The 25,000-nt window shown below is 42.8% G+C and overlaps 1 protein-coding gene across 1 annotated transcript; it reads left to right on the plus strand.

Annotated features, from left to right (window-relative positions):
* Window positions 1-950: 950 nt before the first annotated feature.
* Window positions 951-23,429, plus strand: LOC147006996 (serine/threonine-protein kinase par-1-like; the record flags this gene model as incomplete). Its single annotated transcript, XM_085867670.1, has 8 exons — window positions 951-1,075; window positions 2,067-2,153; window positions 9,957-9,998; window positions 10,256-10,304; window positions 11,398-11,469; window positions 14,396-14,466; window positions 14,614-14,670; window positions 23,199-23,429. Coding segments are annotated over 8 exons (734 nt in total), but the record flags the coding sequence as incomplete, so codon positions are not given.
* Window positions 23,430-25,000: the final 1,571 nt, after the last annotated feature.

A 25,000-nucleotide genomic window follows, 5' to 3' on the forward strand; every position in this document is an offset into this window, starting at 1 on the left:
TTTGGTTCGTGATGTAATTTGTTTCTCAACGAAAATTTGTCTCCAAATCAGCAGACGGCACTGCATCAGCACCGCACACTCAGCCAGTGATGTCACCCCGCAGTCTTGTGCTGCATCTGAACGAAGAAAAAGACTGATTTGTCGATTGGAAAATACAAATCCCTTTAATATCAATCTAAAAATATAAATTTGCTGCCTTCATTGCTTGCTGTCCAACACTGTTTCAGATGCATTTTTCCCACCATTATTCCTTTATCCTTTTTCGGAACGGAATCCCCCATTCATAATTGATCTGTGTCCAACAGGGCTGGACAATGGAAGTGAACTTACCTCTGAACTGCTTTTATTCTCATCCTGACCACGCATTGTTGTATGAATAGCTAGTCTTGCTCATGAGGGCTCATGTCTCACTGTTTTTGGCTTTTTTGATCCTATGAAGGGTTGATGCCAGAAAAGCCAGCTTTCTCTCACCTCCAGTGGTGGATAGCAGAGCTCAATCAATGTCCTTCTTGGTGATTGCATCTGTTTCATAAAATCAAATTGCTGCTTCTCCGGTCGGGCATTTGGTCACAAATGTGCAGTCCCTCAGATGGACCTTGTTCTTAGTATCCCATCTGATAGCATTCGTTTGTAGTTATTTGAACATTTCTCGATGTCGTTCTTGAAGAGTTGACAAGTTATCGCCGGCACCCTGAACAAATTACAAATTCCTGCCTTTACCAACTCCAATTTACCATCTCTAACTGGTTCCTGAAAGATTCAGACCAACCTTCCATGTTCTGAGCCCTTTGGAAAATTAACAACTGGCTGGCCAAAAGAAGAAGAAGAATAGTTGATGAAACTGACATCCTTTGAACACAACACACATCTGAACAATTTATGGTATTCTGTCCATTGATATTTTTGTGTCACAATATCTGTTTTATGGTGATTTTTCCTCTTCTTTCCAGGACCTTCTCTCAGTCATGAGGATGCTGTTTGCCTCAACTCCATCAAATCTTCTCTCAGTCAGAATAAAGATGAGATAGCTGACCATGAGGAGTGTGAGTCGAACGAGGAGGACAAGCCTGTTGTGGTAAGCAAGACATTGGATTACCTTTATACTGTGCAGTAACATCCCGGATTGTGTCGTGGAGGTGTTCCTGAAAAGTGTGATGATTATTGAAACGACGAAAATCCGACAAATATTTCTCATCAGAATTAATGGAATGAGTGAGCGCTGCGTTCCTGACGTCACCACTTCAAGTATTATATTTCACTTTTTACCGATGATATTACCATTTTTTATTAATAACAGTTAGATTGAAGTCCAGGACAGGACTTGTTTCGGTAATTTTGCGATCTCCTGATTTGGTACTTTCGTGATGTATTCTGGCATCTTTATCAGTTTTGTAAGTTCTGAAGACATTTGAGAATAAAAGGTATGGCTTTTTAAAGCGACACAAGTGTGAGTTGAGGTGACACAAATTAGATAGTGGTACCAATGATGTGACGATGTAAATCGGGGTATTACATGATTTATTTATGATATCGATTGTTTCCTCCTTTTTCGTTCCAATGAGACATGAGACAAACAGGATTGTCTTGAGTTATGCATCTCCCTTCTGAGCTCTCCAGCCTGGGATTGAATCTCGAGCTGTCGAGCCAGCTATAAACTGTCATCCTCGTGTTTGAAAGGGAGAGTGAATCATCGATGTGTGTGCCGTCCCTCGGATGGACGTTGGACTGGGTGTTCCATCTGCCGGCATGAGTCGGTGGACGTTAAAGATCCCACGGTGTCCTTCGTGAAGAGTAGGCGAGCGATCGCCGGCACCATGAACAAATTTCAATTTCTTGCCCTGACTTCCTGAGCCGGAGTGGTGACCTGACCAGCATTGTGGCCGAGTCACTGCTTCGGCAGCATGTCGAGAGTGGAGTATGGTACATGAATATAATGCCTTGAGTATGGTACGTGAATATGATGATGATTCTTGAGTTAATGTGAAATAATCATTGAAACACTGTTTCATTATTTCTCTTATATTCCATGAGCACTGTTGTCAAGCTGTGTTTGTGCCTGTCTTCAGATTGGGAACTGGGAGATTATCTCCAAAATTGGAGAAGGAGGTTGTGGAATCGTCTACAAGGCAAAGAACGTCAACTCTGAAGAAGAGGTACAACATTGTGGTATACTTCCTGTGTCTTCCTTTCACCTTCTGGGAGCTGGAACAGCTCATGGGAGAGCTAAACAGATCACAGGGGAAAACACAGACAGTAGTTTTGAGGGGCATGACGGGGGATGAATGAGAGTGAGAGAAAAGCATGACACATTGAAGACGAATGAGAGAAAAGGAATCGGGAGATTCTCCAACATCTGGATTTGTCTCCCTTATTTCTGTTTCGATGAAAGATGCTTTTTCTTTGGACTTGTCGTTCCCGGATCATTCCTGTCGAAGATAACATCATAGATGTGATTACAATGGACAAATAATGTGTAATTGTGTCAGATATTTCAGTAAAAATAATGGGGAACACCCGTTGAGGCAAAGGTGAGGGAGGGGGGGGGCTTGTTCATTCCTGTCATTGTGATGTCATCCAGGCAAAATAAGGTTTGATCGGGAACAAATTGCAACAGAATTTTTTTTAGCACAATGCATTTCTGTGAGGTCCCCACAACACCATACTAAAAGTCCTAAGAAATCCCTGTTGCGGAAATACGTCTCATTTGCATAAATCCAATATGGCGGCCAATTATCAATATTGTGCCATATCTTTGCTCACCGATGACATATTTGGATGATTTCTACTTCGAGAATGGGTATTTTGGATACAAGGATGCATTTAGCATACTTTTAAACTTCCCTGGAACAAAATCTCATTTGCATAAATCAAAAATGGCCACCAAATCTCAATATTTTGGCACATCTTTGCTGTTGGATTATATATTTGAGCCATTTAAGCTTCTAGTATATATATTTTGCATACAAGAATGCATTTAGAGATTTAACAATTTTCTTGGATGTATTTTGATACACATCACATTTGCATAAATCCAATACGGCCACCAAATATCAATATATTGCCATATATTTTCTCTCAGACAACAGATTTGAGCGGTTTATATTTCTCGAATATTTGAGGGGATCAAAGGCTAAATTTGGGATAGTTACATATTTTGATTGGATGGGTTTAAATGAAATGATGGATGAATTTAATAAAATCCAATATGTCCACCAAATATCGATATTTTGTGATCAAATTTATGACAGTCACTTCTTTGGCTCGTGTTTCATTGCTGGCATATTAATACCCTTCTGAAGATGCCCATCGAGGTCATCATTGTAGTCATCAGTGAAATCTGGTAGCTGTGAGTTGGCACAACAAATAGCAAATAGCACACAACAATCTCCACAAACAGCACTGCAATGCAGACGATACTTTCTGCATGTGCACCTCTTTGTATTACAGTCTGTTTTACAGTTACAGCAGATGACATCCAGTAGTTTTGATGGGGCTGCAAGCTGGTCAGTTTGTATTGGCAAACATTGTCCATCCACCATGTGCCATCCCCACTCTTCCGGCTTCATATTGATGCTTCTTCCTTTCCACTCCATCATCTGATAATATTGTTAAGGAAATGGCCCTTACGGGAATACTAAATATAGAATTAGCTCAGTTCCCCCATTAAATTCATGTATAGAAAGGTTGTGTGGTATAAGGGACGATATGTGTGGCGGGAGGTGTAACAGACTGTTTTGGTGTTCGTGCTATGGTGGTGAAACGAGAGATCGCTGTTATTCCTTCCTCATTCCGGAATAGGCCCCTTCCAGTTGGCTGAGAGGAGTGGCCTCGAGCGAGGGGTGTGGCCTGGACAGGAAGTGACGCGAAGGGGAGGAGCCTTCGGGAGTCTCCGAGACAGGCGTGTGTCGAAACGAACGAAAGAGAGGAAAAAAGGGACCTGGTGGACAGGTTCAGTTTTGGTGGTTTGAAAACTGCAGGCGGTTCAAAGGAGTGCTCATGTCTCGAAGTGAGCTCTAAGTTTGGGGAACGGCAGTGGCCGAGGAAAATAAAGGGAGCAAAAGGAGTGCTGTGTGTGAAGAACGGCCGGGTTCTCGAGGCGTGCTCGGAGTCGCTTCGAAACGAGCGAACGAAGGAGGCGTCGTGTTGGGCTGTGCTGGCTGGGCTGGTCGAGTGAAGATGAAGGTCGTCGTTGCTGGGTCGAGGGACGAGTCGCGGAGTGAAGCAGGGACGCGGAAGAGGGCTCAGGGGCGAGAGTTCGCCGGAGTCAGTGCGGTCCCAAGGCCCCGCGAGCGGGCCGGAGCGTCCGCCATTCTCTCTCTCCACCCCGAGCATCAACAATTTCCCCCATCCGCGCTGAGATCGCGCCGGTAACCCCGTCCGTTCCCCACCCCAACCGTGGTGTCGACCGACCTACACGTGCCTGCGCAACGCACGCCGAAAGGAGCTCACCGACCACGCCAGGGGCACGGAGTCAGGCACGTTTCACTGATATTGCGGCTCGCCCGCCATCGCGCCACGAGGGTGCGGGTAAGACCCCTTCGATCTCGTGGACCTGGCCGCTCACCCAGGTCCCACGTACATTTGGTCCACGGACCTGTCTGCCCCCTTGCCGATGAGGGTGGCTTGTATTTGCTTTTTGTGTAAATGTGTGTGTGGCGCCAGTCTTTTAAGTAAACCTGAATAAGTGCTTGTTCATTGCTTTATTCGGTAGTAGCTCTGCGTTGTTTTTATTGTTTTGACTGTTGTATGTGCATTCTTACTGTATGGCTGTGAATCCGTGCTTGCCTTGTGTGTGGGTGAAATAAAAGTGCTTGCTTGTTGAACTGTTTTCCCGTTTCGTTGCGTCCTTTCCTTCGTTTGAAAGTTCCATCTTGCAACACGTAAGTGAATGGGAGTGGGTGTAGACACCCAATAAATAATCTGAACCGTCGAGGTCGGCGATAACTCCGCTCGGTTATCCCTGCAGCACGGAACGAGCCGCTTAAGCGGTTCGTGTCTGGAGTCGACCTGCGGCGTGGTGCAACTCCTCGGTACGCTACCCGCACGGGTACTTAGGTATATTGACATTCGGCGATTCACCCTATTTCGCGCGGGTAGAATGCGGACTGGGTTGTGGTGAGGTTAAACCCCCACCCGTTGCTCGCTCCTTGGCGGTCGTTCCAAGAGGGTCACGACTGAATTGTCCGTTCCAGTGGGCGACGCGTCGCGATTTGAGTTACGTGGCCGATCGTACGTCGCGCGGGCCAGAATTCGTAACAATATACACGGAGGCTGTGATACTTTGCAGCTGCTGAGGTTGGGGGTAGAGTTTGAGGTTCTCCATGAGATGTGCTCTTGGAAACCTCACAAAATCGCCTGTATCGTAAAGTGTCCAGTCCTTGTTCTTTGGCACCACCACATAATAACACAAGTGCTTTTTCTCTGCTGCAATAATGTCCTGTTTTGCCACATGTCCTTCTTGGCTGAACACCTCAGCTTGCTCACGGAACAGGGCAACACTCTTGATCTTCCTTACTGCTAAACCCTTTCCCAATCCAAACGGGCGAGAATTTGTATCGCAGCCAAGGATTGCATGGATAAATAACACATGGTCACAAACATCAGGACCAAGAAATTCCCTAGACTGCTTTATGCACCATATCCTGGTCTTTTTTGCTGATTGCCTGGGCTCTGGGGCCAGGAACAAGTCATGTGCATCCAGTTCAGCATGATGCAGTTGGAGGCTGAGCAAGTCCGTGTCATCCCCTATCAGGACAGTGTCTTTGATTCTAGCAGATGCAACAGCTGTTTGGACAATGAGTACATCAGCATCATGCTTTGCATGATCTATATTACACCCAGCCCGCTCTAGTTTGTCACTAAGATAAACAATAAATCGCTGTTTGTTTATCACATTTTTCAAGAATTCCTCATCCTTGGACTGTATAACCATTCCACCAGTGAAGTTTACTGTCATGCCTGAACAAGCCCCTGCCCTTCTCATGTGCCTGGCATCTTTTGTTGTTGGACCATATTGCTATCCATCAAAGATAATGGTAGCAGCCCCATTTTTATGTGTAACATATGTGACATAAAGCTGACTGACGCTCTCATATGTCGAACCTCTTGGCCATGGAAGACGATGAAGTAGCGCACCACCATCGATAACATACTAGACATTTCCAATTGCTTCTCGTTGCTCCCCTTGCATGGTCTTCCAGAGAACATCGGCAAGGACAGCCTTATTGGCCTGCAGGGGAAGGAAGGAAGATTCAAACAATCCTGGGGGGTAACTACACAGTTTATATTTGAAGAGTGACTGAAGATCTTCACAGCGCTCCGCAATGGTTACCAGTCTCTGGAAGATCAACTGTGGATCTACCTTCACAGATTCTCCTTTGATCTTGATAGTTGATTTTGAAATAAGTGTCACTGTTTGATCACATTTCCGGAAGGTGAACTCTTCTGCAGATTTCCCAACCATGGATGCTCGAATCTTTTCTCCAACTGTTCTTGATCTTTCAACGTTGACTCCTTCCTGGGCTGTCATGCCATTTGCAATGTTAAACAGGGAAGGATCCTGTGCGAATGGATCTCTCTCCCTGAGATAGCTGATAAGATCAAGGGTGTCATTGACATCTCTCACTTGTCTAGCTTTTGACAAGTCTTTGTGCTGGTCACTGGTTTCAAATGAGATGCTACTGAGCTTCTGCATGGCCTCGTTCATATTTGCACATGCTGTCATGGAAAGGACCCACACGAACCGCTGAGTTTCTGTCATTACTTTTCCTCTTGTCAGGCCTCCATGTGTCTTTATACTTCTCATCAGCACTTGCTCAATTGTGAGATCCGTGGATAGTCCTGCCCAGTACCGATCACTGCGCCTCACCACATGGTATCCTTTCTCAAATTGCTGATGGACATCTGGATGACTTTCTGGCAGATCAAGCATCATTTGCAGTGATACATATGCAGACTTTGCATATTGCGTGTGTCCAGATGCTGCAAAGTATGGCAACATTTATTGTACTGATTGAAGGTGTAATTTCCAGTTGCCTGTCTGCTCAGCTTGAAGAAATCTTCGCAGGATGTCCACCATGTTCAGATACTCCACCCAGAGTTTTGCTGTCCGCATAGTCATCATTTCTTTCTTCTCATTCAGTTTACTTTGGAGTCTTCCGAACACCTCTTCTGAACACACTTCTTCTTTCGTAGAGGTAGAAGATAGCAACATATATCATGATGTATGTAGAAACAATAACATAATTAACCTCAAATTTGACCAGAGTCCACCAAATATTAGTTTTGGGTCAAGCCATTTTTATTGCGGATGTGGGACATTTTCACAAAAGCGGGTGAAGTAACGGTAAAGAACAAACTAAAAAATCAACTTTCTTTGATATTCTCGAAATAGTGCTTGAACCCCTTATAAGGCCTAGAAAAATGTTCAAATGATGTCAGCAACGCAGCATCACCATAAGGCCTCTGCACTGACTGGGCAATATATGCTTGATAAAAATTCTCGGACAGTCTTTACCGTTACCTGACCCGCTTTTGTGAAAATGTCCCATATCATGGATTTTAAGCAAATTATATTTGGTGGTCAGTTGGAATTATGCAAATGAGCTTTTTATCTGGTTAAATACTGCAGTGTCCGAGATGCATCCAATGAAATTTTTATGTATTATAAATGCATCCTTGGATCCAAAGATCTCATTGTAGAAATTTAAATCACCAAAATACATCATCTGAGAGCAAAGATTTGGCAAGATATTGTTATTTTGCGGCCATATTGGTTTGATGCAAGTGAGATTTTGTTCCAGGGAAGTTTAAAAGTATGCTAAATGCATCCTTCCATACAAAATACCCATTCTAGAAGTTGAAATCAATCAAATATGTCAGCTGTGCTCAAAGATATGACACAATATTGATAACGAGCTGAAACCCTGTCACAGACGGATTCCGTTCCATGAGCCCAATATGACAACCAGTGGCGGCTCTTGTAAGAGCCGGATCCCAGTCGATGTACTCCACGGCCTTACCTAATGAGGCCGACAAAACGTCCTTGTACATGACATTTCTGGTGTACACTACTCCTTGTGAAGAAGTCCCCTGATTTGTGCACCTGTCTACTTTGACATACAAACACCATGTCAAAACTTCTCAGGCCACAGCACCGAGAAAAACGTGACGCGATCGCGAGGAGGAGCACTAAATTGGTCCTTCAGTATTAATATGTAGATACAATGTTTCTTGTTACATTTTTTTTGTGTCATATTCACATTCTGAGGGAGTCAGCATGTGCAGAAGAGGGTTTTACATTGCAGACGCTATTTTCGAGGAGTGGAATTACACCTCTTGGTAGTAACGGTCTGTCGACGACAGACGTAATAACGTCAGCGAATGACCGATGATGTCATGACGTCCTTACGCCTCTCAGCGGTGACATCACACGTTGCCATGTAAACGAATGCAAAACGAAAAGTGTTTCTTCTGCTTCAGAGTTGAAGTTTGACTGTTGGCACTATGTGCGGTGCACTCTTACAGGTACGAAGTTTCTTTCAGTCCAAGTCACAGTACCGAGAAAAACGTGACGCGACCGCGATGAGGAGCACAAAATTGGTCCTTCAGTATTAATATATAGATTGGCCGCCATTTTGGATTTTTGCAAATTAGATGTATTTCCGCAACAGGGATTTCTTAGGACTTTTAGTCTGGTGTTCTGGGGACCTCATAGAAATGCATTGCTCTAAAAAAAAATTCTGTTGCAATTTGTTCCCGATCAAGTGAAAAAATGAGCTCGATTGTTTGGACGAATGCTTCCATCGACGAAGCTGCCAGAGGCATTGTTTTCGGGTTGCATGTCCGAACGTCCATCTGTGCTAATTTTCTCTGTTTTCTCGGCAACCGCTTACCCGATTGACACAAAATTTTCACCAAATGCATGACTACTCATCCAAAATGTTTTAATGACAATTATGATGTCAGAGGGAACGCATTGTGGCAACCATGTTGGATTAATAAAAAAAAAAACTTTGCTCCTTTGTTTCTCCAAAACTGCTACATGGAAAAAAATATGAAATGTTGCACATGTCAAGTACTCTCCTTGGGAAATATGTGTGATATTTTGTTGATGTCATCGGTGGCGTTGTTATGACATTGTAATTGCAGACATCGAACGCTTTATCCGATCAGTGTGAAAATCTTCTGTCATGGCTGAACAGATCGATGTGAAACTTTGCAGGTGTTGTCACCTTTCAATGAGGACCAAAACGTTTATGACCTATGATGTCATAGGTCACATGGTTTGGCAGCTATCACTTTTTGAAGAATAACCCTTTCAAAATATTCTTCTAAACAGCTTGAGAGATCGAGGGGAAACTTCACTCACATCTTCCTCAAGCCTTGTCGATACCAGGGTGTTCACGAATAACTGATCGGTCACATGTTTTGGCAGCCATATTGGATTGAACAAAAATCTTTAAAAATTCTTTCTCTTGAACCTCTTCATTAATCGATGTGAAACTTTACAGTTATGATGTAGTAGTCATGGGGAATATGTTTTCAGTTTCAACCTGATCGGATGCATGGTCTGGCAGCCAGACTGATTTAGTGTTTTGAATCTGGATTCAGGGATTGAAATCAAACTTGGTCCAAGTATGTATATTGATGTTACGGTGTGAGCAGAGGCATATCTGGAGATGTCGAAGAGTGCTGTTCTAGTTTTTTCTTCTCCTTCCAATTCCTGCCACTCAACCAGATTCACCTGTGGTGTGTCCATTTAATAGTGCACCTATTCTCCTTTTGATCCTCCATCGATGTAAAGTTGTTCCTTTCTGTCAGCTTGCTCCTCTTCAGACTTCTGTATAAATGGAAACAATCGGTGTATGTCACGATACACCGGTATCAAATATTTAACTCGCTTTCCCACATCATAACCAAGATCTTATCACGTGACCTCTTGTCATCTCTTTCAGGTTGTTTTGAAGGAAGCCATTTATGCAACTGGTGTCAAAGAAGTAAGTTTCTGTGAACGTGGAGATAATGGTGTTTTAACTGCTGAACCAATACAGTTTAATTTACCTCTGAACTGTCCTGGTAGATCTTTTATCTGTGATAGATATTTAATGCGTCTTGGCCCTCAAGACTGAGTCTCTCTGTGTGAGTTACAATCTTGTGGTTAGAGCAATGAGGTGTAAGTTAACCTTCATACATCTTCTTGCATGATTTTTTTCAATTTTCTCCTTCTCTTTTCTCTTTCTTTTTTTTTTTGTAGCTCTGGTACGAAGCTGAGATGATGAAGCAACTCGATCACGAAAACATTCGTAAGTTTGGATTTCACTCAAATGTATCGCAGTATGAACTAGAAGGACACTTGGAAGAGCACGTACCTCCGCCACGTAATGCCTGATCCACGACAACATATCGGGTCCAATACATTTTTGAAATTTCATGCTCTATATGGTTTTTGGCGCTGTCTCTCAAGAGTGAAAAATCACTTTCCAAATTAAATAATTCTTGCATCCAGATCCGGATTCGGATCTTCACCAAAATCGAAACAGTTCGTCCTTATCACACACCCAACCTGCCCACCAAATTTCCTCTGGATCTGTGCACAACTTTTTGAGATGTCCATCACACATTCAGACAGACAGAGAGGGGTGAAAGCATAACCTCCTTCACCTTTGGTGGCAGAGGCAACAAAACAAGTTACAAATTGCTTCTGTGGCATGAATTTCTCACTTCTCAACTATTTGACATTTCTTTAACTGAAACAAAACAAAAGTTCAAGTTTGCAAAAACCACTGTTTTGGATCCTTCTCTTCATCCTTTGTCACAAAATGCTGGTGCTGCTTTAGCACCTTCCTGAGCAAGGGTTATACTGGAGGGTTTAACATTGCCTTCCCAGCAATAGTTGGAGCAGCAATCTGTAATTTGGCCAGGGTGCTGGCAACAGCTTGGAAAATGTGGGGTCTTTCACATCCACAAACTAATTCTGGCAGATGGGATGCCAGTTTAACATCCATCCAAGTGATGGCGCACATAATGAATCACCCTGCCTGGGAAACACTTGGTTGATAGTTTAAAGCTGGGCCGAGTGTCCAACCCAGGCGAGACAGCTTTGAGGGGACTCTGTGTACATCTAGGGCTTGAGGCCATCCTGTCAGCCCCCTTTTGCATAACTTATTCTTCGATAAAAATATCGCTTGCACTACATATATCAAATCGTACATCATGCGTAGGAATGGCGACATGTTGAGGATTGTGAAAGGACCAAATTGACCCTCACCTGTTGACTACTTGTCATTTGAAGGGTCACCTGAAATTTGCATGTTCATGTTGTTGAAAGGTGTTTTGACTTTGGGTGAATTTCTGACATCATCCTGACTTGTGCTCCACTATCTTGTTTCCCCACAGTGAAGTTGCTTGACATCTATGAAAGTCCAGCATTTAACAGAGTGATCCTTATTCTGGAGTATGTGGATGGAGGTGAGGTTCCTGACATCGTTTTGCTGAAAATGCACTGTTTTTTTCCATCAAGCCCACTTTTACTTGAGCAGCTCAATCATTTATTGATTGGTAAACATGAATTATGATGTCCCAATTGTTGGGACCTAATATACTCGGTCTCAGGCTTATGTTTGAACAGGTCTGAGGCTCAGGTGATGTATATTTATTGCAGGAACAAAAAGAGCAGAAAATATGGCATTCACATCTTTGGTTTAATATTCTCATTTTCACAGTCTGATGCCCCTTCAAGCAGTACGTTGTATTGATCTCAACAATCTCTCTCTCGAGTGCAGCCTGTGGCTGCTGGTTGCATCATTGGTTGGGACGCGGCTATGCCGCTAATGCATTGTCCCCCTTACCAGTGCACTGGTACTCATTTTGCCAACCTCGGAAGGATGACAGGCTGAGTCAACCTCCCGGTGTATTAATTCAGCGGCCCAACGGGGCTTGAATTCAGGATCCTAAGATCCCAAGCCACCACCCTAACCACTAAGCCAACACCAGGCTTATCTCACCCATAAATGTTGATCCAAATGGCAAAGAAAATAAAAAAATAGAACGTGTGGCCCTAAATGGAGTTCTTTCATCCCCTCTTCCTGTGCAGGCTGGAGTTCCTCAAGGTAGCGTTCTGGGCCCTGTTCTTTTTCTGGTTTTCATCAATGATCTCTCAGACTCTCTGGAAAATCCTCTATTTCTCTTTGCCGACGACTCCACCCTCTGCCGTACCATCTGTCATCCCTCAGACCGGCAAGCAGCAGCTTCTTCGCTCACTGCAGCTCTGGATAAAATCACAAACTGGTCCAACACGTGGAACGTGTCTTTCAATCCAGACAAATCTCACACTCTCACCATGTCTCTTCGAAAGGACCGTTTACAAAACCCCCCCATCCACTTTCTCAACAACCCTCTGGAAGAAGTCTTTTCTTTCAAGATTCTGGGTCTCACTATCTGCCATGACCTTTCTTGGGAAAGTCACATTTCCAACCTCGCCTCAAAAGCCAGTCGCCGACTGGGAATCCTCCGTCGTGCAAAGTCCTTCCTCGGCCCTCTTGAGCTCCTGACCACTTACAAAGCTTTTGTCCGTAGCCTGATGGAGTACTGCTCTCCCCTCTGGGCTGGTGCTCCTGCCTCCCACCTTTCTCGGCTTCACGCTGTCGAAACCAGGGCATTTAAGATCATCAGCATCTCCTGCAATGAAGCTGAGTCTTTGGGCCTCTCACTCAATCACTGCAGGTTGGTCGGTGGTCTTTCTGTCTTCTACCGACTCCTCTCCAGCCTTACCCCCTGCTCTCTCTGCGATTTGTCCCCACCACATTTCCACAGGGCGCTCAAGGTCCGCCAACAACCCCCTTCTGGTAAAACTACCAAAATCACGAATCACTGCTCATCTTCACTCTTTCATTCCTCTTTTTTCCCGCCTTTGGAATAAACTTCCTCACTCTATTCTTTCCCATTCTTCCCTCCAGGCTTTCAAAACAGCTGTTCACCACCACCTCTTATCTTCCCCCATCCAAATCCTCGATCTTTTCTACCCCCGATAATCCACTCAAGCCCACTTCCTTCAATTCTCCTGCTTTCCTTCCTGAAAGTCCCTGTGATGTCCATCTTCTCTTCGCCATGTTCCCCGTCCCATCCCCATCCCTCTCCCTTCCACAGTTCACCTAATGTGTCTGTTCTCCACTGTTTTGTCCCTTCCACTCCCACCCCTCTTGTCTCATGCCTCCTTGCTGTGAGTTGTGTGTTAGCTCTCATACCAGCCTCAACCAAGGTATACAAAAAAAAAAATGTTTTGAAGTTAAGGCTTGTTGTTCTGAAAAATGGAACATCTCTTTCAGTTCTGACAAATCTCAGTCTCACCCTGACACTCCGGCAGGATTGTCAACAACAACCCACTGAACTATTTCCATGGTCAGACACAAGAAGTGGTTCGGTCTCTTGACGTTATAGGCCTCACCATCAGCCACGATGTGGATCGTCTGTCTTAGCTGTCTTTCAAACTGAGCTGCAGACTCCATCATTCCAAATAATTCCATAAACTCATCATCTTTCAGGTGTTTCTGCATAGTTCAATGGAGATGTATTGAGACCTTCATATTCCACAGAATCCAGGAGATCCGTTTTTGATTCTGCAACTTATCACTTCTGTGAGGAGATGGCAGCACCACAAACTGATCTGGATTCTGTGCAAAAAAAGCTCAACATTATCAGCATATCACGTGATGAGACTGAAACAAATACTCCTCTCACATGGCAGATGTGTTGACTCCTCTCATTTCTGCAGTCTGTCAAAGGTACACAGGGTTTTGGAAGAGTGAGGTGATAGAGGGTAACACATATTCACAGTGGAACCATAGTTGGACACAAACAAGGAAATGACTGAACAGAAAGAGAAAGAAAACAGAGGTTGGGATGTTGTTCTGCACACATGGAGCAACACGTCTGACGTATTTGCTGCTTTGCAGTCGAGCTCCCCCTGCCCCCTCACCCCTTTGACCATCTCCCATTTCCCTCCAGTGCAGACAAGTTCTTCCAGTTGCCCCCTCCTGGTTAAACTCAAAGTCTGCACTTTCCACACACTTCCACTCCTTTGTTCCTCTTTTCTCCCATTTGTGCAACTGCCCTCAATAAACTATTCAATCACATTCTCCCCTCCAAGACTTCAAGCATGCAGTGCACCACCATCTCATGTCATCCTCGATAACTTTCCTCAATAAATTTACTATCCCATTGTTCTTCCACGACCTTCGATTTTGCAAACAAATTTTTATCTTTCTCGTTTTGTGTTTATTTAACAATAAAACATGCAAATCTTTTAAAAGAAAACAACTTTTCCTCTCCTCGTGTTTTATGAGAAATGAAAAATCTTATTGTCTTGCCCTTGGGTGTTTCTATTTGATGTGTGCAGCTTCACTCCATCACCATCTTGCTACGTGGGGAAAACTTCAGGAAAGACATGCGTGGCATATCATGGAGCAGGTGAGCTGAAAGAGCTTTTAACATCAGTCTGATGTTTATGATGTGTTTTGAAATACGATTTCAACAAATATAATTGAACTCAAAAATGTAAAATCTGAACAATTACAATCTGTCTCCATGTTTTCATGTGTTATCTCCTCCTTCCAGCTGGCTTCTGCTTTTGCATATATGCACAGACAGAACATCGTGCATCGGGATATCAAGGTAACCAACTACACCAGCACAGATTGTAATACGTTCTGTGTAACTCTGCAACGAAAATCATTTGTTATGCAGCACAGCAAAGAAGGATTGGGGGTGAGGGAGGGGGCAGGAAAGTACAAAATTCAAATTGTTGGGTGACAATCAACAAAGGAGGCGATGGAGGGGGTGGGGGGGGGAGTGGGCACCAGTTACACACCGATTATTTTTGTGCTCGCTGCACAATTCATGAAACCTGCAACATAATTAGAAAGGAAGATAAAATTAACAAGAAAAAGAGCAATCAGAGTTGTCAGACCCTTTCCAACACTTGTTTTGTGTAGTTTTGTGTACTGGTGTGTTTCGTAATGAATAAGAGACATGATAAGAACTTCCACTTTATAAATGCTGGCAGTGATGACTGGGTATCATGTCATTCCGCTTTGATGCAACCCCACTTTGATTGGATACCTCCCCTGACCCATGACGCTTTTTTAAATTATTCTTCAATTCAATTCAGAATGGGTTTAATAAATTCAATTCAAACTAGAAGGGCACTCAGAGCACATACCCCCCCCCCCCACCCGGCAATGTCTGATACATGAGAACATATCGGCTCAAAACATTTTTGAATTATCATGCCATATTTCATTTTTGGCTCCATCTCTTAATGCTGAAGAATCACTTTGTAAATGAAATAAATATCGTGTCCATATCTGGATTCGGATCTTCATCACATCAATTCATCATTGTCACACACCCAACCTGTCCATCATTCATCCGGATCCGTCACCAAGTATTATCGTGAAAATTTTATCTCAATCCGACAAGTGGTTGCAGAGAAAAACACGAAAGTTCTGTGCGGACAAACAAACAAATGAAAAATCACTCAGTGTGCCAACTTGGCGAAACGGAACGGCATTCTGGAGATAGCATACCTCCACCGAGCTCTATCGTTTACATTTTGTGTGCCACTGATAGGTCAGATGTGATTCCGGACCTTAACCAAAATCAAATCGGCTTGTTGTTGTCACCGAACCAACTCTTCGACCTCGTTTTGTCACAAGTCGACCACAACTTTTTGAGATAACCTCTGGTTTTTGGCCCTATCTCTGATGAAGAATTACTGAAAAATTCTCGAATCTGGATCTGTTTTGAAATCTTCACCAAAATCGAATCAATTAGTACTTGTCACACACCCAACCTGTCCAGCAAGTTTCATCCAAATCCGTCCTCAACTTTTTGAGATATCATGCAATATTGATTTTAGCCCCATTTCTCATGGCGCTGATGCAGTACCCCGTTTACAGTAAGCTGGGACATTTTTCCCAACCTCGGAAGGATGACAGGCTGAGTCAACCCACCTGGGGTTTCGCAGCATGACGGGCTGAACTGAAGACCCGAAGATCTGAAGGCAGCCACTTTAACCGTCAAGCCAACAGCTGGCTTATTTTCTTGTCTGAAGAACATAAAATAAAGTTTTTATTTTCTTGAGTTATAAAGACCACGAAAGCGAACTTTAATAATAATGATGATAAACTTGATCCAATAATGCGATGTTGATGGAGATGATGATGGTGATAATGATGATGATGTTGGAGATGTTCAGGAGGATAATGTGTGAACGGCCCATGCTAATTAATTAGGTGAAGAAATCCTCATTAATATTACTCATATGTGATTAAATCCTCATCGTGGCTGGCTCTTCGTTACTCGATTATGCACACTCTGATATGCCATGCTTTCGATATGTATATATATATATGTATTTCAGCACGCCCCTTTCTTTGTTCCACCATCAGATTTTTGTTACTGCATCAAATGAAACAAGATTTGGCACATATACTAATGATATTGTCTTCCTGAAGAGGCCCCTCAAAATTCGTTTTGATGCATTTTCACAAACTCCAACGGATTCCATTCAAATTCGGTACGATAATGGCTTTTGGTCCAACTTTGGTCATTGGCGATAAATTTTTTTCCATAACACTTCCGATATTCGAAAAAAATCGATAAATCGATATCACTTATGGGATTTTCCATTCAAATCCACTCAAGTTTAAGGCCTACGGGGGACGCAAATTTCCACTTTGCCCCCGGGCGCTGTTTACCTCCGCTGCACCAAACTGTTAGGGTTAGGGTTTGGGTTGGTGTTAGGGTTAGGGTTAGCTACCCTAACCCTAACAGCTAACCCTAACCGCTAACCCTAAGCGCTAACCCTAAGCGCTAACCCTAACCGCTAACCCTAACCGCTAACAGCTATTCAGGAAATTTGCAAGAAAGCCCGGGCAACACCGGGCATTACTACTAGTGTGTATATATATATATTTCTATATATATATATATATATATATATATATATATATATATATATATATATATATATATATATATATGTATATATGTATATATATATATATATATATATATATATATATATATATATATATATATATATATATATATATATATGTATATATGTATGTATGTATGTATATATATATATATATATAGATATATATATGTATATATATATATATGTATATATATATATATATGTATATATATATATATATATATATATATATATATATATATATATATATATATATATATATATATATATGTATATATGTATATATATATATGTATATATATATATATATATATATATATGTATATATATATATGTATATATATATGTATATATATATGTATATATATATATATATATATATATATATATATATATATATATATATATATATATGTATATATGTATATATATATATATATATATTTCTATATATATATTTCTATATATATATATATATATATATATATATATATATATATATATATATATATATATATATATATATATTGTTACGAATTTGCACCCGCCGGTGTGCGATCGGCCGCGTAACTCCAATCGCAACCGCGTCGCCCACTGGACGGACAATTCAGTCGTGACCCTCCTGGAACTACCGCCAGGAACCAGTCACATGTGGGGGTTTAACCTCACCACAGCCCAGTCCGCATTCTACCCACGTGAAATAGGGTGAATCGCCGAATGTCGATATACCAAAGTACCCGCGCAGGTAACCTACCGTGGGGCTGCACCGCGCCACAGGTCGGCCTGTGACACAAACAGCTAAAGCGGTCCGTTCCGCACTGCAGTCATAACCGAGCGGTGTTATCGCCGACCTCGACGGATCCGATTCTCTTTACCGGGCGTTCAAAACCCAATACTCATTCAACGATGCAAGATGGCTTTTCAAAAGGGAAATAGAACACGACGAACGGGGTACATTGCACACAAGGACATTTATTCACGATACAGCACAACACAAGCAAGGGCAGTCATGCAATATACAAGTAACAAATAGAATGCAAAAGCAATATGACCGACTGTAATTATTATTTACAATCACAGTCACTTATACAGTCGTTACTTAACAGGACACGGCGCCAGAGCATGCATACAAAAACAAAAGGAAAGACCTCCCCATAGGCAAGGAGGTAGACAGGGTCCGGGGACCTTTATAATGTAGGCCTTGGCTGACCGAATGGGCCCACGAGACCGTGCAGGTTACCTGCCCCCCTTTAGTGGTCATCGAGTCGTGATGTCCCGCTCCCCCGACAGCGAGCGTGGACGCGCCTGGTTTCCGGGCCTCTCTCCGGCACTCCTCGTCTGGACGCGCAGGTCCACACCACACAGCCGGCAGAGCTGCGCCTTCCGTCCGCGTCCCCGATGCACGGGCCCTCCACCGGACCCCAAAAACAGGAACAGCTGAACCACCCTAGGAGCGCTGAACCACAGGAAGCACGAGCACCGGACCACCAAAGGCAGGCGAGTGTACCACGAGTTGGAAGAAGCAGCAGGGCATGGACCACCGGGAAACGGGAAGAGAGTCAGGAACCACAGGGAGATCTCTCAGTGAGCCCCGAGACTCGCGTACGGTCCACCCTTTCTGGTGCGGGGCTCCGCCCTTCATAGCGCGGGGCTCCGCCCTTCGCTCCACCCCATTTTCGGCTCCACCTCCCTTCGAGGAATTTCGAGAAGCCTCCCGAAAAGGGGCGTGCCCTCTCGCCCCCTCCCCGCGCGCCGTGCGGGGGATGGGGGAAGTCGGTTTTGGCTCAGGTCCATGGAATTATTCCCCCAAAAAGAGGCCCCCACCTTTTCTCACCTTTGATCCCCGGCTCGGATCGCACTTCCCTCACACCAAGCGCGGGGAAAATAGGCGGGAAAATCAGGCAGGAGAAGCCGCGTGCCATCGGAGATCCTTCTTGCTTCCCTCTTCGCGTTCTCGGACGGTTTCCGACGCGGAAAGGGGGTTGTAGCGTGGTCCGTGGAGGATGGCGTTCGCAAGTGGGCGTAGTGGCGAATATGGTGGTGGTTGTTGTAATGGTGATTGTAGCGTGGTTGGCGTTGTGGCGAAGGTGGTGGTGGTTGTTGGCGTGGAGGTTTGTTGCAATGGTGGTTCAAAATAACGATAGATACAGAAAAACACCATCTCAAAGGGTCACAGCCCGGTGAACACGAATAATTTCCATGAAACAACGGTGGGGAAATCGAACTGAACACAGACTTACCAGGATAACTGATCTCAGGAACCGGTATGGTGTTCTGCGAATTTCCACAGCCGTAACAATATATATATATATATATATATTTTTTTTAAATATTTTTATATACATATATATATATATATATATGTATATATATTTTTTTTTTTTTAATATTTTTATATATATATATATATATATATATATATATATATATATATATATATATATATATATATACATATATATATATATATATATGTATATATATACATAATAGGGTGCATCAAACGCCCCCTTTTTTGCGAAAGTTTGAAGAACATAATGGCGATGGGACAGATGTGTTCGAATACATGAAAAACCTTTCTCATTTTTTTTTTCAGAATTTTTGGTCATTATCTTGGGCGTCTACATTGGGGTCAAAGTTCAGACACACAGCTCCTACGCATTTTTCAGAATAAGTGTTATTTTTCACTGTATAGTGATCAAAACTTGTGTCTGTTAGTGAAATAATTCTGACATATCAATGTACTGCTCCTTTGGTGATGTTTGTAACACGTTTGGCTTGTAATTTGTTGAGACAGTTTCCCGGAAAATGGTATTTTTTCCCGGGAATTGTTTTCCCGGAGAATTTGACACATGGCAGATCATGAATCTAATAGTTTAGACGATTTGGACAGTTTGGACTGTAAAAGTTTGGAGAAAGGAACTTGGACTGTTGCCTCTTGGGCGCTTTGCTACAGACTTCGGAAAGCCTCACTTCCCCAAGGACATTCACTTGACCTCTGGCCTATCTGCCTTTGTCTCGGTTAATTCTTGGTTTTTGTTCCGAGAACATGAACTGGACGATTCATTCTTAACTTATGCAGTGAGTGAGTGGGCAAAACTTCCAGCCTATGTGGATTCAAAATCTAAAACCAAAGCACTCAATGAAACTAATGATGCGGCTCAATGTCTAATAAAACTCGGAACGGACTGTGTCGGTGCAGCGAGGTCTGAAGAACACTTTCAGAATGTGCAACAAGTCACTGAGAATGACAGGAAAGAGAATCCGAATCTCCAGAAACGCTTGAAACTTGATCATTAATGATATTATATGAGTACCTTGATTTGAATACACATAATTCTGGGTAATAAAGCCGTGAATTTGACAGAACCGAGGCATTTGTGACTTTTGTTGTTTTTTTTCTGGGAAAATCACCTGTTTCCCGCTTCTCTGGCAAATTTCCCGGAAAATTTGATTGGCTCTATATCACTGGAACATCACCAAAGGAGCAGTACATCGATATGTCAGAATTATTTCACCACCAGAGACAAGTTTTGATCACTCTCCAGTGAAAACTAACGCTTATTCTGAAAAATGCGCACGAGCTGCGTGTCTGAACTTTGACCCCGATGTGGACCCCCAAGATGATGACCGAAAATTCTGAAAAAAAAATGAGAAATGTTTTTTCATGTTTTCGAACACAGCTGTGCTATCACCATTATGTTTTTCAAACTTTCGCAAAAAAGGGGGTGTTTGATGCACCCCAATATATATATATATATATATATATATATATATATATATATATATATATATATATATATATATATATATGCCTGGTGTTGGCGCAGTGGTTTGGGCAGCAGCTTGGGATCCAAAAGGTCCTGAGTTCAAGCCCCATTGGGCCACTGAATTAATACACCAGGGGGTTGACTAAGCCTGTCATCCTTCCGAGGTCGGCGAAATGAGTACCAGTATACTGGGCCGGTGTATACCCCAGTTAAAATAGGTCTACCATATCCCTGTGTCGTAAGAGGCGACCAGGGTTGCGTCAGGAAGGGCATAAAACATGTGCCAAATCACTATGCGGATCATACGGATGATCCGCTGTGGCGACCCCTGACGGGAGCAGCTGAAAGAAGAAGAAGAAGATATCTGTATATATATATATATATATATATATATATATATATATATATATATATATATATATATATATATATATATATATATATATATATATATATATATATATATATATATATATATATATATCATGGCTCTGACATATGAAGGAGATTTGTGCAATACAGACTTCAAGTATATAATTTAATTGAAATACAGATTTAAGGAGGTTTAAAGGCATTTACATATATATAGTCATGTCCAGCGGGTTTAACCCCTTCCTGGACGGATGGCCACACTTCTCCCTTGGAGGCCTTCAGCTGAGACTCACGGAGATTGATGCGCGCACGCGAAGCGGTGTATCAGAACTGCATTAATACATGGACACAAGCAAATCGAATTAACAAAATAATTATTTAAAAACAACAATCAATTATGTCCAATGACAATAACTCAAATTATAATAATGAAAGAAAAACGGTGAGATCACCTCAATGTGATTGCAATCGTGGCACCTCCACACAGACTTGAACACACACAAGGGGACAGATACCAAATAAGAATAATTCCTTCTTTATTCGGCACTTAGCTTGGTCCAGATGGTCTTTATGGAACATGGAATCGAGGCGCTTCATCGACGCACCCAACAACATGGTGCCAAGCCATTCGTCAGGCAGCGCGGAGGTGGCACGTCACGGCTCATGAACCGCGCTGTAATTTAGTCTTCAGAACGAATATGCCGATGTTCCTCTCATACACTTGGTCTGTTCACTGTAATGGTTCACATGATGAGACAATATCTGAGGCCCCGAGAGGAGACCACAAGGCATGCTCTCCTTCCCTCCTCAGACTCGTCCACACTTCACGGTTCCAGCAAACGGTCAACGACCAACATCCTGCTCAGCACGTAAGCCAAATTCACCAGCACGAATACGAGAGTCGTGCAGCCTTCGTCGTACTGAGAGCAAAAGCGATATCCTCCGTGTCCTCCGAGTCCCTCCGACCGCATGCGTTCCTCCTCCTGAACTACTCGCCTCCTCTGCACTCTTCCTCTTTATGCATCTCACGTCACGCACATCAATCATCCCTCGGGAGCATGACTTCGTCTGTTGTCACCCTTTAAAGACGGGGATTTCAGTCCGCTGGTAGTTGTTTTAGGGACGTGTTCCCCACCTTTATTGCTGATCTTGAAATATAAAAACAGAGGGAAAAGTCACAGAAGGGAGATTACGTACTGGGGAAATTATCCCTCATCCCGATCTAATTAGCATGGCACCACCACCCCCCCTCACCCCCCCCCCAATGTGGTGACATGTAACACTTAAGCTCACAGTCTCCCTACTCAGTTACAGTGAGATGTCTCTGACACGTCCATTTGCCAAGCAAATCTTCACAATGCTATCTTTCATATGAAATCCCTTCATCTCTCCCCACAAACATCATCATGTATGTAACATCACCTGATCTAATGCGTTACTTTATTTCTTCATGCCTGTTTTTTGTGTCCATGATGACATCCTTAAAACATGAAGTTTCCTGCTTGGAATGATTTCCAATTTTGTTTGATTGCCAGGCAGGCAGACAGAGTATAAATATTATCTCACTCCTCTCTGCACATGCGCGACTTGGGACGAATTGAGAGCCAAAATACAGTAAAACGACAGACAGACTCGTCTTAATATTCATGTTCCGATTGATGTTCAAAATATAGCACTTGATTTACATCGGATGTTCCTCGATCAAAAACTAACGATGATAAACGGATAAGATGGACGGACAGACAGACAGACATGAAGCAATTGCTTAACTCCGCTTTTCACTTCGTGTGAGTGGGGTAACTACTCTTCCATCCCGAGTGTCAATCCACACAGAACCCTCCACATTAATTCCCTCCTCCATATTATATAAAGTCCTAAGTTCCTGACATTGTTGGTGGACTTTTACTTTTATTGATTTATTTTCTTGAACTTCTCTTCATGGAATTTTTTTTTCCTGCCTGCTGATCATTCAAATTTGCATCTTTATTTCAACACATTTTTACGATGAACAGTTTGATGTTTTATTAACATATTGATTTCTGTTTATTCTCCAGCCTGGAAACGTGCTTTACAACAAGGGGATTGTGAAGGTCATTGACTTTGGCTTTTCTCAACCTTTCATTCACGGTGAAAAGGTTCGGGGCCGCTTTGGCACACCTGGCTATATGGCACCAGAAATGTCAGCGAATGACTTCGAAGGTCCCCCAATCGATGTGTGGGCGCTTGGTATCCTGTTCACGACATTATTCGTTGGACTTGAATTTGATGGATGTAATATCATTGAAGTGAGTATGAGTATTGTTTGTAATGGTGTCATGATCATGAATGTGGTGTGAAGGGGATGCTGAACCTGAAGGGTATGTTGAGTGTTGAGTGAAGGGAGTGTTGAGGGATTGGTTTGCGATGGTTGTGTTGAGAGTGTTTTGAGTTGAAGAATATGTTTTGTTACAATATATCTGATGGTTTGATGCTGGGATGTTGTTGATTGGCTTGTTCATCATATGCCATGGATGGACGTACAGGTCATGGCGACGCTTTTGATGTTGAGATCTGTTATTTGACGAGTGGATGTTCCGCTGGATATTCCTGCTTTGGAGGCATGATCTCTTTTCTTCCACACTGTGGAATGAAACAAGTGATTGGTTCATCCTTCACTTGTATTCTTCTTTATAATTAATGTTTTTTGCTGATTTTCTTTTGTTTTTATGTTCAGTTTCAAGACAATGCACTGAAAATTTGGACAATATTTCGGTGACGTTTCATTTTGTTAACTAAAGATTTGAGCTTTCACAAATCTATTTAACTCGTCGTTGCCGTCCACCACTCCCCTTGACCATGCTGTGGAACATCAGTCGTGGCCCTTTCGTGAATGAGATGAAAACAGAATTGATTGAAAGTTCCAGTCAACACAAAGTTCAGGATAATATTTTCATTCTCATTATCTTCAATTTCGTCCATTGTTCCACACCAGCAGCAATCATACCACACTGCTGATACGCCGCATGTGGTGAGATTAGAGATGATCCAAGCTTCATTTTCTTGAGCTTGAGCTGAGAAAAGCATTCAAACAAATGCAGCCCAAGCTTGTGTTTCTTCCTGGAAAATCGTTTCCCATAATTACAGTGAAAGAATTTGTGGAATATTGACGGAAATTCATTCAGGATTCTGGCCTTTTCCCAGTTTTCTTTGGTTCGGGCTCAAATGTTGGTCTCAAACCATCTCCAGGTGTTAAGTGTCGTGTGCTCGCACTTTTGCAGTGTGCTCTGTATACCTCCTTTCGCAACCCTAAGGAAAGACTCATCAACTTGTATTTTATGGCCTTCAAAGCTATCCCACAACCAAGTTAACAAAAATGGAAATTATGGGTGTGTTGGTAAAAGCTAAGTTCATACAAAGTGACATGATAATTGGATGGAAAATGCGGCCGGTGTTCCAAAAAGTCCAATTCCTGAAGGTATGAGCGACAGGGTGTTTCATGTATCAGAAATAAATGAGCTTTCACAAATCTATTCAACTCGTCGTAAGGGGTAACCTTCCTGGTTCAGATTGCGGTAGTGTGTCAGGGTGCTGCTGAGGTGTCGTGCACTATAGAGTGGTCTCCTTAGGTTAACCTAAGGCGGTCCCTTTGGGTGGGTGCCTGGAATGTCCTATCCCTAAGAGAGGGTGATCACCTGTCTGTCATCATCTTAGCACAAGCGTTTGGACATCGCTATCGCAGCACTCAGTGAGGGTCGGAGACCGGATTGCGGCGATATCATGGTGGGTGTTTGCACCTACCATTTGTCTGGTCGCTCTGATGGTTACCATGCCCAAGGAGTTACTGGAGGAAATGACACCCAAGGATTCCAACAAGCCG

The sequence above is a fragment of the Eptatretus burgeri genome, unplaced genomic scaffold (genome assembly GCF_056783735.1).
Source record: "Eptatretus burgeri isolate ZD-2024b unplaced genomic scaffold, Ebu_testis_v1 Ebu_testis_scaffold_917, whole genome shotgun sequence".
Lineage (NCBI taxonomy): Eukaryota > Metazoa > Chordata > Myxini > Myxiniformes > Myxinidae > Eptatretus > Eptatretus burgeri.